Raw genomic sequence first — 18,229 nt, 5'->3', positions numbered from 1 at the left:
CTTTTATCATTAACCTCCAACTAGCATTGGAAGCTTCAAGGTTTATTTTGGCTAGTGTCTGGGTCTATAATTGACAAGCTAATTAGAAGAGTATGCCAGGCTACTCCTTGGCTATCCTGCAACAAGTTCAGCATGCAGCTGTCCACAGAAAAATCTACAACCTGACACTTGGAATTCAGCAGCACTTACCCGAAAGACTGCCATTTCTTCCAGCAAGACTTCTTCTAAATCATGCCAAGTCTCCTTAGGAATTGAAACCACTTTAAGAACTGTCCCAATATCTTGAAAAGAAAAAAAAATGTTTTCAGGTGGTTAATAAGTAGACTCCAATTTAAGGGCACCAGAATTTCTTGATCTCTTGCAATATGCAACTATTTCCATACAAGGGTCCTGACACTGCATATTGCTGAGAACTGACTCCACACAATACCCACTGCCGTTTGATTGAACTAGCAGGGTTTTGAATTTCCATAAGGCATTGGTCTGAAATTTCTTAATTGTGGAAGTTCAACAGAAAAATGATTCATTACTCTGCTTCAGCTGTTAAAGAATGAACGGGACAGCACAATATTATTAGATTGGTGCCATGAAATCTCAGCTGCCTCTGAGGTATTATTCTAGATGGGAATGTGCTAAATTTACTCAGCCACATTTTATTAGCCATTCTGAAGTAGGAAGTTTTTCATACTTGTTTTAAAATACACGTGCAGATGTTATTAGAAGGCTCAGTGTAGACACAAGGACAGCTGGAAGAATGTTGTCAAACTGATGAAGTTGTCAGTTCTTTTAAGTACCTGCTGTCCTGGTGTCAAGCAAAAGCATCTAAGGCTTCTATGTCCCTAAAGACATCTGTATTGTGATGAATGGCATTAGCCTTGTTTCAGGATAAAACAACAGCAGCCCTGTACAACTTGTGTCTTTTCATTAGAGATAGCTTTGCACCAAGGGCTTGATTCTACAACCATTTAGGTTACTGAGAGTATTTCCACTGACGTTAATGTGACCAGGTCCAGGTCTCAAAACCCCAGCACTAAACACCCCCGCAAACATGTGTGGACGTCTGGATTTGGAACTGAACTTTCTAACTTAAGACCATCTCTCTATTTAACCTCTGAAGCATATATCTGTGCTTCACTTTGCATAAACCAACTTTTTGGAAACAGTTGCAACTTCGTCAGCTTAATCCAAAACCTAGCATTTCTGGTTTGTCAAAGGTTACCAAAGACTTTTAGCAGTAACAAGAAATGTGTGTTCTAATTTAACGTTTTAGGTCTGCTAAGCATGAGGCAATACAATCACATTATAGAAAGCAAAAAGCATTCACCCTCTGAAAATCAAGCCCCTTTAGGGTGTCTCAAGATCAGCACCCACAATCACTAGTCACTTTGGAAAATGTAGGCTGGTTTTAAAGCCATGAGGTAAATGTATTAAGCATAATAAAAATATAGAGAGTCAACACTCTTCCTAACACAAGGATTCCCCAAGAATAACTATATAGATATGGTCAAAAATGCTGTGTTGGAAAATTCTCCATTTTTCCATCAGAAAATGCTGAGTTAACTGAATCAAAATGATTAGAAGGCAAGTATCTATTTCGACCAAAAAATGTCCACAGAAAAGTCTTGAAATAGTTTGTTTTGATAAGGTTGGAATGTTTCATTTCTACTTTGATCATTTTGACATTATCATTCAGAATGTTATATTACATTTTACTTTACAATATCATGTAAAATTTGAAACCATAAAAATAAAAATTAAACATTTGGACCTTACTGAAACAAAATATTTTGGTTGTTATAGATATGAAATGCTTTGATAAAGTAAAAACAATTTTTTTGCAATAGTTCATTCTGTGAAAAAAATGATAGTTATCAAGTTTGTATCTTCAATTGGGACAAAAAATTTTTTCAAAATCTCATAAATTCCCATGAGACAGAAATTTTGTTTCTTGACCAATTCTAATAACTGTCTTAAGCAAAAGTAGAAATCTAAATATCCATGGCTAGGAGCATTGGGGTTTTTTTTTGTTTGTTTTTTTTTTTAAACCTGTACATCTTTGTTTAATTTTTCCACAAAATATCAATTGCAATCTAATCTCTTTCATGAACGCCAAATTTGCAGATGCAATTTTTAAAAGAAAATGAAAATAAAATAAATCTCTTATAGAATCATAGAATATTAGGGTTAGAAGGGACCTCAGGAGGTCATCTAGTCCAATCCCCCTACTCAAAGCAGGACCAATCCCCAAATAAATCATCCAGCCAGGGATTTGTCAAGCCGAGCCTTAAAAACTTCTAAGGAAGGAGATTCCACCACCTCCCTAGGTAACCTCCTAGTGAAAAAGGAAAGTTTTAAAAGGAAGTTTTGCCTTTTATTTAAAATACTGCATGTATGATTTTGGCTCATGAAAAATAATAGTTGGACAGTTATGAAATCTTTGGTTATTCACTATTATTATTACTATTATTTTAAATATTTACTTTGAGCAATATACTTAAAAGTAGCTTTACAGAACATCATAGAACAAGAGGAACATAAGCTTAAAACAAAAACTCCTGAACTTTCCACAACTATCCGGAAAAACTAATAATTCATTATTAAGGTTATTAACAATATGAGAATTGGAAACTGCCCTAATTACCCTGGCTACAATTTTGTAATTGTGGTTTGGAGAAAAACCTGCTAACAACAGAGAGAGGACTTCAAGCTAATGAACATAACAGGGTGTCATGGTTTATAGGACTTTACACGCTATTAGTACAGGACTGTCATCAGCACCACATTTATAGTCTATTGAAGCTACATTTTGGGACAGCATTAATGGAGTTTTGATAAAGTGAGGCAAGTGGTGTTGTGGAATCTGAGCAGGGCAGGTAGACACTGTAGCTCTAAGCATCACATTTTTTAAATAAATGCTTTTCTTTTAAGAAGATCCTGCAATGATTATGGTAGCTTGGTGCTGCGGAAAGCCCTTGAGGTCAAAGGTACAATATGTTAATCACTATGGCGACTCTGATCAGGCCTCAGGTACCAAAGTGTCGTTTTATCTGAGTTCTAGATCAAGTTGTACAGAGTAGTATTTCAAACAATTTCACACAAATTGAATTGGGCTTCTCTTTTAGGATCAGTTAGCTCGGGTGAGTAACTTAGTTTAGAAGATAAGATTACTGTTATTAATTCACTTTACTGACAGATGTACCTAGACTGTGCACAATGATCCCCCACATCAGATATTTGGGATACCCTTTAAATGGATACATTGGAACCTGGTTTTTCACAGACATATTTTTGGGCATTCCAACATAATTCTGTTTCCACTGTGGAGTGGCTAGGGGATAGTCACTGTTACAATGAGAATGAGAAAGAAACTGCTTAGACGAAGATTACACCCACAGGAAAGGAAAATATGACCAAGCAGGATGGCGTGCTAATTATCCTGGGGTTAACTAGTATCATTTATGTCAATACCAAAAAAGGTTTCCCCATTTTACTGAAATTCTGCAGCCTGATTGCTACAATGCTAATGACTATATGTAATCTGATGGCACAGAACTGCAGAGAAACCCAGTCACACCACACACGGCTAAATCATGGCTTTGTCACAAGTCCTGCTCAACTAGCCGTAAATTAGATTGTGATGTGAGTCCACAATCTGATTCCTGGTTCCTCCTTTGCGCTGGGGGTGGAGGCAGAGGTGTCATGCCCTATACCAGTCCCATCCATGGTGCTGATTCTTAACCCCAGTATGCTGGCTTAGCTGTGCTTGCTAGCACAATGGAGGGAGAGCCTTGGCTGCCCATCCATTCCCTATTTGCATGGAAGTGAGAGTAGGAGTTCCACGGAAGGTTTTCTTCCTCCACATTACTAATCACTTTCTAGCGAGAGCAGATGAGCAAGTGGGCACCTTATACCCCCTTACTCCCCATGCGTCCCTCGTTTACTGTCCTTGTTGAGCAGCTATTATCTTAGTCTGACAAACATAATATTGCAGAAAATAAAAGCAATACTTTACATTTACAGGACTGCATTTTCAGTGCTGACTTCTGTCTTGGCAGGTGCATGTTTTTGCTCACAATTTGTGGACACAAATATCTGCATTGCCTGTCTAACCACTGCAGCTGTTTTCACCTAGAAATCTGAAATTTGAATCTGTAGTGAACAGTAGGGAGGAAACTGCTTCCTCCCAATGGAAGTCGAGTTGAGCTCAGGTTTAAAACCAGACCCTCAGTATACAAGACCTCTCCTGAGGATCTCAAAGGGTTTTTCAGAAGTTAATTTAGCAAGTCTCGAAATATCCCTCTCTGACTGGCAGTTGTAGATCCATTTCACAAAGAGGTAAACTGAGGCACTGCGAGATTAAAGGCTTGCTCATGTACCACCAAATTCAGTGAGTTTTACATTCACGTCAGTGAGAGCAAGATCAAGTAATAAATGACTTGCTGAAAGTCATATACCAGTGTGGCCTAATAGGCAGAGCAGTGAATGAGAACTCAGAAGACTTGGTTTCTATTCCTGGTTCAGCCTCTAACCTGCTGAGTGACTGTGGGGAAATTATTTCATTTAGCTGTGCCTCAGTTTTCCCATCAGTAAAACTGGGATAATGATGTTTCCTGCCTTTCAGGTCTACAGATGAAAAGTGCTATATAAGAGCCATCTTATTATTGTCATTGCAAGATGGGCATACATTATCCAGTTTTCCTTATGTGATGGAAAATATTTGTGGCACATAAAAACAGGTTAAAATATTGTTCGGAGTTTTAAACAATAACCTGCTATAGCACAAACATGTCATCATTCAGTTCACAATTTCAGAGAGCTGGAGCACTTTCTTTATGGCTGCATCTTCTGCAGTAAATGTTTGGTACACATGCAATACGTTTAGTATACAAAGCTTCAGCACAGGTCTCAGTTTACTCATGATTTATGTTAGACATCAACATGAAGAGAGCCTTGAGATTTATTGCTTGGAATCTGACCCCCAGCTATGGAGCTGTAGATTTGTAACTGGTGCCATTCAGAAACAGTATTCTTATGAGAAAGAAAGAGAAACAGACAGATAGAGAACCTGTTCATTTTTTAGATCACTGCAGTGATGCAGTGGGAAAGTTCTTTGGTTTCTTTGATTTAACTTCTTGAGGCTAGTAATAAAGTCACTGAGTTCAATACAAGTTTGAAACACTAGTTAATCTGGTGGAAAATCATCAAAGATGTAAGGCCCGCTCCTCAGATGGTGCTAATCAATGTATTTACATGATGGCAATGGAGAAACTGGGCTGAGTGGCTGACCCCTGGTGCTTTCATGTAGAACTTTTAGCATAGTAAAAATTGCTTTATTTACAAGAAAATCTCCTCTTTTGCCTGCTGGAAGAAAGATATAAAGCCCAAGCCATAAGATAGTACAAACACTTTACCAGTGGCATCGTGCTTCAGCATAACTTTTTGTCCTTCCTAGGCCTCTTACAATATCAGAAAACCTGGTGTGCTGAGGGTAATGAAGCATTCTTCTGGCTGGTGGTCAGTTTAGATTAGCACAGTTCAAAATATGTTGAAAGAGGACACAAGAAATATTCCACAACTTGGAGAAATCCTGGCTGATTTACTCATATGACTAGTTCCTATGGAGTGAACATGTACCCCAAAATATCTAGCTAAAAACAAAATTATAATTACCAGTGGGAAGATGCCTCTAATTAAAAAACAAAAACAAACCCTCTGTTCCTACTCCAGCTGAAGTCAAAGGCAAAACACCTACTGATGTCAAGTCCTAATCAAACAACATGAACCCTTAAGTAACAAAAAAGAAAAGAAAAAATGTGTTGAGCCTTGCCCTAAAGAATTCCACAGATGTACTCTATAGTACACAAAAATAAGCTTGCTTTCTACCAGTAATGAAAACCACTCATCTACTCTACTTCTCCATACTCCATGTGAGAAAATCGGATGTAGCATGAAAGATTCTTACCTGTTCCAATGAACATGACATCATACTGGCCATCTTCTGCATCGACCCGGTCTACTACTATCTGTGTGAACTGGTAATCCACATCTGTTTTGATCATGATTGGACGATTATTGATAGGGAATACAGGATTGTACATTGCTGGATGACTTCTTGCGAATGTGATGACTTCATCAGGAAGGTCCTTTGTAGAGTCAAAGCCTCCAAAAGTTTTACTGGGACACTGAGAACAAGAAAGAGAATATTTTGCACCTTATAACTGAGCAATTAGACATATTCGTTTCTTTGAGATCCTTATGAGTCTTCAGTCTGTAATAAAGTACAACCCAGGATATAATTGTTCCATGATGGACAACAACTGTACAGGGAGTTAATACTGGCACCAAAAATCTTTGGAGAAATATTTTTCTTCATTGAAATCAATATAGCTCATACCAGAGAATATTACGGTTTGTATACATTATCTTTCTTATCACTGTGCTATGCGAATAATTGATTGTCAGTAATTTACTGACTACTATTATCTTTTTAATTGGTAGTACAAGACCACAGGGATGCTGAATATGCTAAAAATTACTGTACAAAAGACACAGATTAAAGCACTTTGTTATCTATACAGTAGAAAACTAATTATCCGTAACAATCACCCCACTATCTAAGCATCTTCTTCTGTGACTCAAGTCAAAACTCATTCACTTCAAAGGACCTTGGATTAGGCCCTTAATGAGCTGCCAGTGTGACTCCCTGTTCTGTTTACTCCTGATTATCTAAACTGCTGATTATCTGGACATATCTGGCGTCATCCAAATGGTTCTGACGATGAGGCTCCTGCTGTGTTGAATTATTCATACAAATTTTCTAGCATGGGTGGTGAATAAAGTGCTTGTAGTGAGTTCAGGTTATTTGCCTCAATGTCCACTTGTAGTAAACAGTACAATGACAGAGGGGGAGCAATACTTATAGGACTAAGGTGTCCCTAGACCTCACACAGCAGCACAGGGGAGTAAAGATTCCATGTTCCACCTCATGTGGTTATGTTAGGACTAATCAGTCTTGGCTCTGGGGCCTATGCAAAGCACAGGGACTACACAGACACTGGTCTCTCCACCCATGAGCAAATGGATGAGGATGAGGGAAAGAGTGAGGAGGACAGCAGGCAAAGCCATGACTTTGTCCCCCCACAAGCATTCCCCTCTGCTTTCCCCACCCACAATTCCTCCTGAGGGAAGTGCACTTATGCATCAGGACTGTGGCTATATGCTAAAGACTAGCCCTTACCTAATGAATTCTCTCTCAAAAACTCAAAATATTTTATGAACATCAGAGATGTTGACCTTACAACATCTCTCGGTAAAGTGGGAAATTATTATTAGCCCCATTTTACAGATGAGGAGACTGAGGCATAAGGAACTTAAATGATTTGTCATAGGTCTCACAGGAATTTTGAGAAGACAACTTCAGGTGCCTGACCCTAACCGCTTAAGCACAAGACATCCATCTCAGACATACAAAGCTATGAGGCAAATTTCACTGTGCTTATGCTTATGTTCACCGCATTTGATCTCGAAATATAAACATCCCAGTGATATAAATCCAGGGGTAATGCATCTTTTATTAACATTGATAGAATATCCACCACTTAGAGTAAAAACTTTGAAACCAAAAAGTAATTAAACAGAAATCCGGATCTTGCTGGATTCTCAGTAGAAGAAATCAATCGTCTTTGCCATCACCTTGATCCAGATTATTAATAATTCATCAGAAATGACGTAAAGAAATCAATATGGTCAAAAAAAGCAGTTGTTATTTGCAGCCAAGGGACACGTCAATGCATTGGGAAGCATGGAGGGTATGAGAGATAGGTTTTCACTTTTTTGCATGTTGTCAAGGAAGCAATTTCCAACATTCTCATTCATTATATATTAGAGAAAGAAAGAATTACTGATTTAAACCCAATTAGCCAAATAAACAATAATAGCAAATATAACAAGTTAGTCACCTATTCTTATTATCTCTACATTTGACCCCTTATTATTATTATTTCATATCCATATGTTCATTTACTTCCAATTAGAAAAATACAATATACTACTAGAACTAACCCCCTTATGATCTTTAGCATTGTTGGAGTCAATCTGAAATTTTGTGTTTCTACGGTGCAGTTCCAAAGTTTTCTTGATGCTTGGATTAATATTCCAACTAGAGTGTGATACTGATTACTTACATTAATCAACGCTTAATTAGATAATGTATGTAAAGTGCTTTCAACAGGAAAATCACTATACAAGTACTAAGTATTATTAATTGCAGCTGGGCAAATACTGAAAAAATAAAATAAGATCCATGTATAGTCATTTCAGTTTTTAAATGCATATATTTCTGCTGTATTTCTGCAAAGGAACTTACTGGTAGCAATGTTCATCAAGTCAACACGTTAGGCATAATATTTACAGAAAGCCGATTTTAGATTTGAAATCATGAGCATTTGTTAGAAAAACCTAATTCCAGGGGTTAGGTTGACTTGGACTCCATACGCAGTAAAAGGAAGTAAGAATCTCCCCTTTACACCTCTATGTGGGTTACCTGGACCTAGTGCTTGGGCATGCAAGAATAAATGGGGATACATTTCTTCTTATTCCTTCCCCAGTGTAAGTGGGAAGGAAATGGGTGGAGCCATGAATCCATCTTCCCTGCTCACTGGCCAGTGCAGCTGAGCCAGCACAGCATGAAAGTATAACAATTTGTTGCTGCTCTATACCCACAGGAAATCTCTAACCCTCATGAGCAAGGGGGAAGAAATGATGGAATTATGCTTTCCAGAGATATGTCTGCTTTACCCTGCATCCCCTGAGGTACTCCTGACGTGGTGCTGCTTCTGCCCCACCTCATGTTCAGAGCTCTGTCTAAAGTCAAAACCTGTCCCTACGAGTTACAATCCAGGATACAGAACACTGGATACCATGCAACCGCTGTGTACAATCAGTGCAGCCTGAATTTCAAATACTGACTTTTCACAATGAACTCTCCCTTAATAGGTTACCGACCAGCAATTATTTGCAGAAATTACTGAGGGAATAAATCTGAGTCACAAAAAAATTGCAAATAATTCACATTCAGAAAAGGAAGTGAAACTTGTTGAATTAATTATTGACCCATGCATGTTGATATTTTTTACAATAGTTTTTTTAAGGGTATGGATTTAGAGAAATACATTCAAAATATTGACAGGTTTCAGAGTAACAGCCGTGTTAGTCTGTATTCGCAAAAAGAAAAGGAGTACTTGTGGCACCTTAGAGACTAACCAATTTATTTGAGCATGAGCTTTCATGAGCTACAGCTCACTTCATTGGATGCATCCACGGTATGCATACGATGAAGTGAGCTGTAGCTCACGAAAGCTCATGCTCAAATAAATTGGTTAGTCTCTAAGGTGCCACAAGTATTCAAAATATTGTAGCCAGTGGAAAAGTCTTGTCACTTTTACATGTGTATTTATGCTGGATTTTTTGGCAGAGACTTTAGACTTCATAATGGCAGTACACATAACAAAGACAGGGCCTGATACTGCTTAGAGGTTATTGGCAAGACTCTCTCTGACTTCAGAGGTCCTGATCCAACAATCCAGTCCAACAAAACATTTAAGCAAGCATCTGAGTAGTTCACAATGGGACTACTCAGATGCTTAAAGTTAACTGCATGTTAGGGTGACTAGATTTGCCAATTTTATAGGGACAGTGCAGATATTCAGGGCTTTGTCTTATATAGGCATCTATTACACGCCACCTCCTGTCCCAATTTTTCACACTTGCTGTCAGGCCACCCTAGTGCATGTCTTTGTGATTTGCCAGTTGGGGAGGTCATACTTCACTAGACCTGGTCAGAGTTTCTTCATCAGTGAAGAAAATATGTTAGATCCCATCCTGGAGCTATCTATCTAGAGAGCCCAGTCTAGCAATCATAGAATCATAGAATCTCAGGGTTGGAAGGGACCTCAGGAGGTCATCTAGTCCAATCCCCTGCTCAAAGCAGGACCAATCCCCAACTTAATCATCCCAGCCAGGGCTTTGTCAAGCCTGACCTTAAAAACTTCTAAGGAAGGAGATTCCACCACCTCCCTAGGCAATGCATTCCAGTACTTCACCACCCTCCTAGTGAAAAAGGATTTCCTAATATCCAACCTAAACCTCCCCCACTGCAACTTGAGACCATTACTCCTCGTTCAGTCATCTGCTACCACTGAGAACAGTCTAGATCCATCCTCTTTGGAACCCTCTTTCAGGTAGCTGAAAGCAGCTATCAATTCCCCCCTCATTCTTCTCTTCCGCAGACTAAACAATCCCAGTTCCCTCAGCCTCTCCTCATAAGTCACGTGTTCCAATCCCCTAATCATTTTTGTTGCCCTCCGCTGGACATTTTCCAATTTTTCCACATCCTTCTTGTAGTGTGGGGCCCAAAACTGGACAAAGTACTCCAGATGAGGCCTCACCAAAGTCGAATAGAGGGGTACAATCACGTCCCTCGATCTGCTGGCAATGCCCCTACTTATACATCCCAAAATGCCATTGGCCTTCTTGGCAACAAGGGCACACTGTTGACTCATATCCAGCTTCTCGTCCACTGTAAGCCCTAGGTCCTTTTCTACAGAACTGCTGCCTAGCCATTCGGTCCCTAGTCTGTAGTCATGCATGAGATTCTTCCATCCTAAGTGCAGGACTCTGCACTTGTCCTCGTTGAACCTCATCAGATTTCTTTTGGCCCAATCCTCTAATTTGTCTAGGGGCCACTGTATCCTATCCCTACCCTCCAGCGTATCTACCTTTCCTCCCAGTTTAGTGTCATCTGCAAACTTGCTGAGGGTGCAATCCACGCCATCCTCCAGATTATTTATGAAGATATTGAACAAAACCGGCCCCAGGACCGACCCTTGGGGCACTCCACTTGATACCAGCTGCCAACTAGACATGGAGCCATTGATTACTACCCGTTGAGCCTGACAATCTAGCCAGCTTTCTATCCACCTTATAGTCCATTCATCCAGCCCATACTTCTTTAACTTGCTGACAAGAATACTGTGGGAGACCATGTCAAAAGCTTTGCTAAAGTCAAGGAACAACATGTCCACTGCTTTCCCCTCATACACAGAGCCAGTTATCTCGTCATAGAAGGCAATTAGATTAGTCAGGCATGACTTGCCCTTGGTGAATCCATGCTGACTGTTCCTGATCACTTTCCTCTCCTCTAAGTGCTTCAGAATTGATTCTTTGAGGACCTGCTCCATGATTTTTCCAGGGACTGAGGTGAGGCTGACTGGCCTGTAGTTCCCCGGATCCTCCTCCTTCCCTTTTTTAAAGATGGGCACTACAACACTGCAGAGCTTGAGACTTTTCTGTGAAGAAATCTGGTTATTCCTTAGCAATCACATCCACTGAATGAGGAGAATTATACAATCCTTTTGCTGAGAAATCATTCTTTTCTTTAACATATGAAGCAGTTTTTGTTAGGCTAGACATCTGTATCATTTAACCATTGTTTTACACATTTATCATGGAAGCCAGTTTTGAGAAGAAGCTAGAAAGGATAGTTTAAAGGTTACTAACAATTAAAGGACAATCTATATGATCACAGAATCATAGAAATGCCCATATATGAATAATGCTTATGTGCTATTCTTGTTTTTTTACTTCACTGTACTTACTTGGATCTGTATAGTTTATTTGAGGCATAGATACATCTGAATGGGCTAGATCCTCAGCCTAGTGTTCACAGGAGTCTCAATGGAGCTAAGCTGATTTGCACCAGCTGAAGATCTACCCTGATATGTACAACCCAAACCTTTTCCTCTAACACATTCTACTGGAGAAAAGGCAGATGAACAGGCAAAGCTCAGCAGCATTTCTGGGACCTGACAATGACTGGGGTGGATGGGAAGTCATAAATAGTGGTTTCATAGACACCATAGTGACAGAGGCATTAGAAAGAGACAGGAAAGTAGAATAACAGTTAAAAAATCCCTTTTGGAATTGGAAATTATTCCAGTGCCTTCCCCGTCCACTGCAGAAATGGTTACCTTAGAACTCTAAAGAAGTGCAATTTATGAAAGGAAAGCTGCATTATTCCTTAACTACTCTACAAATACTCAACAAAATCCTGCATCCCTGCTCCAGTCAAACATCTCCTGAAGTCGATATGGTTTTTGTCTGACTGAGGTTTACAGGATTAGGCTCATTGACAAGCCAGCTGCACTTTGCAAATCGAGGCAGCGAATTCTGGATTTGCAGCAACAGCTAGTTTGCTCTTACATTAGCCTGCCTTTCCCACTTGTTCAGCTTCTTTTGTGTTATAAGTTCAAGTACAATGGAATGAGCGAAATCATTATCAGATTTCCCAGTGCACTTACAGTTCCTGGCCGTGGATATGGTACACGTCCTTGATAAGGCACCCATTGATAGTTGGGACCATCTCTGTGAGCATATGGACCAAGGAACACCCTCCTTACATCTGTCATGCTGTACATACACACTGCTGACCCCTTGAAGATGTTGCTAAAAATGGGGTAGGGGAAAGAAAAATAAGTCAGTTTCTTTAAATTATTTGTCAATTTAATCACAGAAGAATGGTGGGATTAAAGGCTCTTTAATTAATTACATGCATTGATTTTCCAAACTCTGAAATGCTGTCTAGGTGAACCCAAACACGTTCCTTAGAAAGTTCAGTTTAACTGACAGAAATCTCTCAGATGTTTTTCTAAACAGAATGGCTGCTGGCTGCTACTTAAAATTTATTGTTTATATACGTCCAGATCCAATTTCAATGGGATTTTCTTCGAGTAGGTATTACTCTATATGAGTAATACTTAGGATGGTCGAATCTGGCTCTTAATAGATAATAAGTGTCTTCAGTTTTCCATCCCTGATTTTGAAACTGAACTACTTCATAAAGAAGGCAGGGTGAAAAATCTATTTGTAATAGCTGTTATTCTGCAAATGCAATTTATTGGTATAAATATGAAATAAAGAGGTCTCATGTGTTTTTCATAGTGGTGACCTTCATGCAAAAGGGTCTGTAACCCATTACTCATCCTGTAGCCAACTAATCACTTTATATACTCTTGCTAATAGTCAGCAAATTTGTTTTAGTTTTGCCCTTTCTCTCTCTCCCTCACTTCCCCCTTTTGACAACACACACTGAAACTGCACTGCTATGCATTTGCTTGGGGTTTCTACAAGGATAGTAGATTCCACATGAGCCTCATTCTTGTGGATTATGTGATGACTAGAAACTTACATTTAAAAACATATGCCTCCCTCCGTGGTTATAGGTGGCTTTTCCCTCAGAGGCAAATTCAACAGTCCTTCATGAGACAAAAGCCTAGGGACAATTCCATCCCTGGTGTAAGCCCATTTGAGGGAAGTTCTATGGACTGTGTTATGCATGAGATCAGACTAGATGACCACAGTGATCTATTCTAGCCTTACAATCTATAAGCCTATGAAGCCAAAGGATTTACACCAAGGATGTACTGGACTCAGTTGAAGAGTGGTGGAAAAAATCTTTGCTGTTTTTTCTTAAAAAGCTTATTGATTGTCCAGAAGTTTTCTAAAATTCTAAATTTTGATATTTAAAAAATGTGGTTTTTTTTTTAAATTTCCTGCATTATTTTACCAACTCTATTTGGCAAGGGATTTGACATTTCACCCTTCATCTTTAAAGCCAGTTTTTCAACAGGAAGAGGCTGAGAAACTGACACATTCTTTCAGACGTGTGTCAGGGCAATGATGTACATTGCTCATAAGAAAAGAAATTTAATTCATTACTTCTAACTTACACTGCCTTCTAGCAGTTCAAAGGTTAAGAAAATGCTGTGTTTCTTAAGAACATTTTAACAAAGAGAGCTCTTTAAAGCAACCAGCCACACAAGTTTCCATACAAGTAAAATGATACACTCTGTACCTGGAAGTTGTAAACACTCCATAGACTATTGGATTTTTGAGGTCTTTTGAGTTCATTAGAAACACATCCTCTGTAACAAAAACAACAACAACAACAACAACAAAAAAGAAAATACATGGTCATTTCAGTAATGAAAATACCAGAAAATGATTCTGCATTCAAAGCCATTGTGGATACTTACGTAGTTCATCAAAATGAGTATCAATGCCATTGGGCCCTGGCACAGAACAAAGCAGGCGTGCTTTAAGGAAAGTTGTCCATTTATTAACAAGGCTTCTGTGTCCACCAAAGTCATTCTAACAGAAGAAGTATTATATGTTAATACATAATCATATTCCTGTTTGAAATGTTAAATATAACATCATAATCCCCAGTTTTACATGTTGTCCTTTTTATGGTTTAGGAAATTATAAAATCTCCCTCATTTTTCAAATATACCAATACTGAATCAATTTCCATTTATCATGGTCATTGCTATGTATTTAATATCATTTTCAGAAGAACTTATTCCTAGAAAATCTTGAAATAAATTAAATTAGAAAGAAAGAAAGAAAGAAAGAAAGAAAGAAAGAAAGAAAGAAAGAAAGAAAGAAAGAAAGCAATTAGGCAGATTGACAGAGTATTTTGCTTCTGTTCAAGCTTACATGTGGCCAAGACTCAATAAAGTTTAAACAGCTCATTATTCTTTACCGAGTATCAACAAAGTAGCCCCACAAGTTGTACAAGATCAAAGTATAAAAGGTGTTAGGGTGGGAGAATCAGATGTTTAATAGCAGGGCTGGGAGTGGGAGCAGATCAAGGTCTCTGTAAGGGTGGGGCTATAATTTTCCAAGCTGCTATCTTGTTTTTCAGAGATGGTAAATTGGAGTCCTGCCTAAAGGCATAATGTGAAATTCTACTCTAAACGTTATATTTACCAATTCATGGCGATCACTTAATTCACAGATATTTTCTCAAGGTCCCTCAGGAAAAAATTGGATATTTGTTGGGATGGATGAACCCGTTTGAGACCCTTGACACTGTTCATTTATAAAACTTAGCCTAAGCAATTATTTTCATTTTAATGTGCCTCTTCCTTTAGAAGTTCTACCCAGAATGGGAGCCTTGGATGTCAAAAATAACTCAAGAAAGAAAATGTCTACAGAACATCTGGTCCACCTGGAAGCAGGGAGTACCATGTTTCTTGCACAAGACTCTATTTCTCTCAGCCACATTTTAAAAACTCAGGAGGTTCTTATAATTTTTGGATGATGCATTGTAAATTTGGGGTGCTACTCCAAACAGAACAGAACTGAATATTATATCTCTTTGATGTTTTCCCTTGACTATTGGTCATTCTGGAAGACCTTGGAATCACTACATTGCCAGTGTTACCATAAACTAATGTACAGCCAAGAAAGAGTAGTTGCTAATATCACTTTTACAACTTTAACTGAGGGCATTCATTCTCATAAAATTAAGTCACCACATTACCTTGCAGATCTGCCCTATTCTGGCATGGGTGGCTTTTCCAGAGTGCTCTCCATCAATTGCATTTTCACGGAAGAAGAAATAGATTTTGTCATCTTCTGGGTTATCACTTTCTGGTATTAGGTGGGCACTAACAAACCTAGGATCTGAGAATAAAATGCCAATGTACATGTTACTACATAGCAAGTAAAATCTGTTGCCTCATTTACATGAAATGATTCTTCCATTCTGACTTGCACACATGAACTAACCCTTTAATCAAATAAGCAAATTTTCAACTTTTCTTCCTGGTGCTCCCACCCAAAGGAAATCCCTATCACAACTTGTTTCTGCTCTTTGAATCTACTGCTAGAACAACACACACACACACACACATCCCCAACACTGCACACCAGCGCACATCTATAGTTTATTTATCCAGTATATAGCAGCGCTTGCTATTCATAGTCTGTAGTGATTCAGGAAAACATATGGAGTAATATAATACATATGAAATTGGTCTATTAACTGTATTGTAACATTACAGCACAGCTTCCTAATTCCATACATGGATTGCTGAGAGTTTCTTTCACATTCAGTCTTGCCTACTTCTTATTTCCTTGTTTATTTTGACTTTCTATACAGCAGAAATGAAAACTGCTCAGGAAAGCTATGATAGAGGAAGAAGATGGTTTGTCCAGTAGCTAGGGTGTTTGGCTGAGAATTGGGAGAGCTGTGTTCACATCCCTGAACTACCATATACATCCTCTGTGATCTTAATCAAGTCACTTAACCTCTCTGTGTCTTAGTCCCCCGTGTATAAAATGTAAGGGTGCTGTGAAGATAAATACACTAAAGATTGGGAGGTTCTCAGCATCTGTAGTAATAGGAACTATAGACAGAACACTCAATAACAGGTTAAAAATCATTCTATAAAACATTTTTGGAGTTTTTTCATTTTTTAAGAAAAGTTTAATGAAAAATACCATTTTCTGACCAGCTCTATTGACATCATTATTCAAAGTACAAATTCCCCTTCCACACATATGTCTATATCTAGACAGTGATACTGTAGATATATAAAGCCTCAAGAGAGACTGATAAAAAAATAGAAAACAATGGGCAAAGAAATTAGGACATATACTCGTGTAAATCAGCATAGATCCACTGACTTCAATGAGGCTGTGCCAGTTTACACCAGAGGAAGATCTGGCCAATATTCGCAAAAAGAAAAGGAGTACTTGTGGCACCTTAGAGACTAACCAATTTATTTGAGCATAAGCTTCCATGAGCTACAGCTCACTTCATGCTCAAATAAATTGGTTAGTCTCTAAGGTGCCACAAGTACTCCTTTTCTTTTTGCGAATACAGACTAACACGGCTGTTACTCTGAAACCTGGCCCAATATTGCATTTTTCATTCAAATATTTCCGTTGGCCTCTTTAACCAGGGAAAAGGAGGTAAATCAAAGAGAATTACAAAGCTGTTCTTCTTCCTACGGCATTTTACATCCTGCTGGGATAATTCAGTGTGAACTATATTTAACTATTGAAAGAGTCCTGTCCCTATGTCAGATTATAAGCTGTTCTAGCATCATATATTAAAATATCATTTTAACACATATCACCACATATTTAGGGAGATAATGAGCCAGATTATGCTATGCTGATTTTCATCAACTGAGGATCTGGCTCATTAAAACTACTACTTTATTTACTAAGGATGCTCCTCAGTTTTTATGCTAATTAACTATATACACTATGTGTGATGAGCACTGTGTCATCAACTAATATCACTTCTCATATCAGCAGATGTTTGACTTTGCTTTTTGGTTGTAGACATGCAAGGTTGAAGAGTTTTCCATCTGATCTTGTATGGAGATGTCCACTTTGGTGCTAGATGATGACCCAGCAAAGAGAAAAATAAACTGAAGAATGTTGGTGCCAAAACTCCTCCCTGTCCAACATCACTGTGAATTTCAAAGCTGTCAGATTGATCACCATCACATTGGACTATAGCCTTCATGCTATTATGGAAGGATTGAATGAGACTGAGGAGGATTGGGAGGCAACCAGTTCTCTCTAGCAACTGAAAAAGATCCTTTCTGTTAACCAGGTCAAAAGCTTTTGTAAGATCTATGAAGGTCATGCATAGAGGTTATCCTTATTCTTGACACTTTTTGGAGGGGGGTGTACTCCGGCGGCAATTTAAAGAGCTCGGGGCTCTAAAGACCCCACCTCTTCCAGTTGAGGCCCCGCCCCCTTCTGGTTGGCATCCCGCCCCTCTGCTCAGGACTCTGGCGTACCAGTAGGTCCTTTAAGTTACTTTCATCCCTGAGCATACAAGTGCATGGTCTATATCACAGTCTCCACTGTGAAGATTGCAAGTATGGAGAGCATCCTTTAGGTGTTTTCCACAGGTGACAATTACATCTAGTTGATGCTAGTGTCCAGATCAGGAGTGTGTCTCCATGAGACCTTCCAGTGATTAATGTGTTGGTAATACACAGTTGTTGGTGGATGAAGAGCTCCAATAGTCTTTGACCATTGTTGTTAATTTTTCCCACTCCATGGTGGCCAGTGATTAGCAGCCACATCTCGTGATGGGAACTGACTTTAGCACTGAAGTCTTTCAGTAGACAGAGTTGCTTGCCTAGTGGTAGCTTGCTGATGACACAGCTGAGCTGCTGATAGAGCAAGTCCTTCTCTACAGAGGTGAAGAAAAGTGTTGGCACATATGTGCTAATGATGTTGGCAAATCCACCTGTGGTAGATATTCTTACTAATATGATACATTCTGATGTTGCAATGGGATATTCGACTAGAGATGTGAATGAATTTTTGACTGCAAAATCCACCCTGTCCTCAGAGA

At 38.8% G+C, this 18,229-nt stretch overlaps 1 protein-coding gene across 1 annotated transcript in view; it reads right to left on the bottom strand.

Moving 5' to 3' along the window:
- The window catches only part of SEMA3A (semaphorin 3A), a 196,404-nt gene that overhangs the window by 27,781 nt on the left and 150,394 nt on the right, over positions 1–18,229 (bottom strand). Inside the window, exons 7-12 of the mRNA XM_077807879.1 lie at positions 15,383–15,525; positions 14,091–14,205; positions 13,910–13,979; positions 12,357–12,501; positions 5,963–6,182; positions 190–281 (exon numbers count right to left, since the gene is read on the bottom strand). Coding sequence (XP_077664005.1) covers positions 190–281; positions 5,963–6,182; positions 12,357–12,501; positions 13,910–13,979; positions 14,091–14,205; positions 15,383–15,525 — 785 coding nt within the window. The remainder of the gene's footprint in view (positions 1–189; positions 282–5,962; positions 6,183–12,356; positions 12,502–13,909; positions 13,980–14,090; positions 14,206–15,382; positions 15,526–18,229) is intronic.

Source organism: Eretmochelys imbricata, chromosome 1, assembly GCF_965152235.1.
Source record: "Eretmochelys imbricata isolate rEreImb1 chromosome 1, rEreImb1.hap1, whole genome shotgun sequence".
Taxonomy (NCBI): Eukaryota; Metazoa; Chordata; order Testudines; family Cheloniidae; genus Eretmochelys; species Eretmochelys imbricata.
Note: the sequence above shows the minus strand (reverse complement) of the source record. Positions and strands in the feature narration are given on the sequence as shown.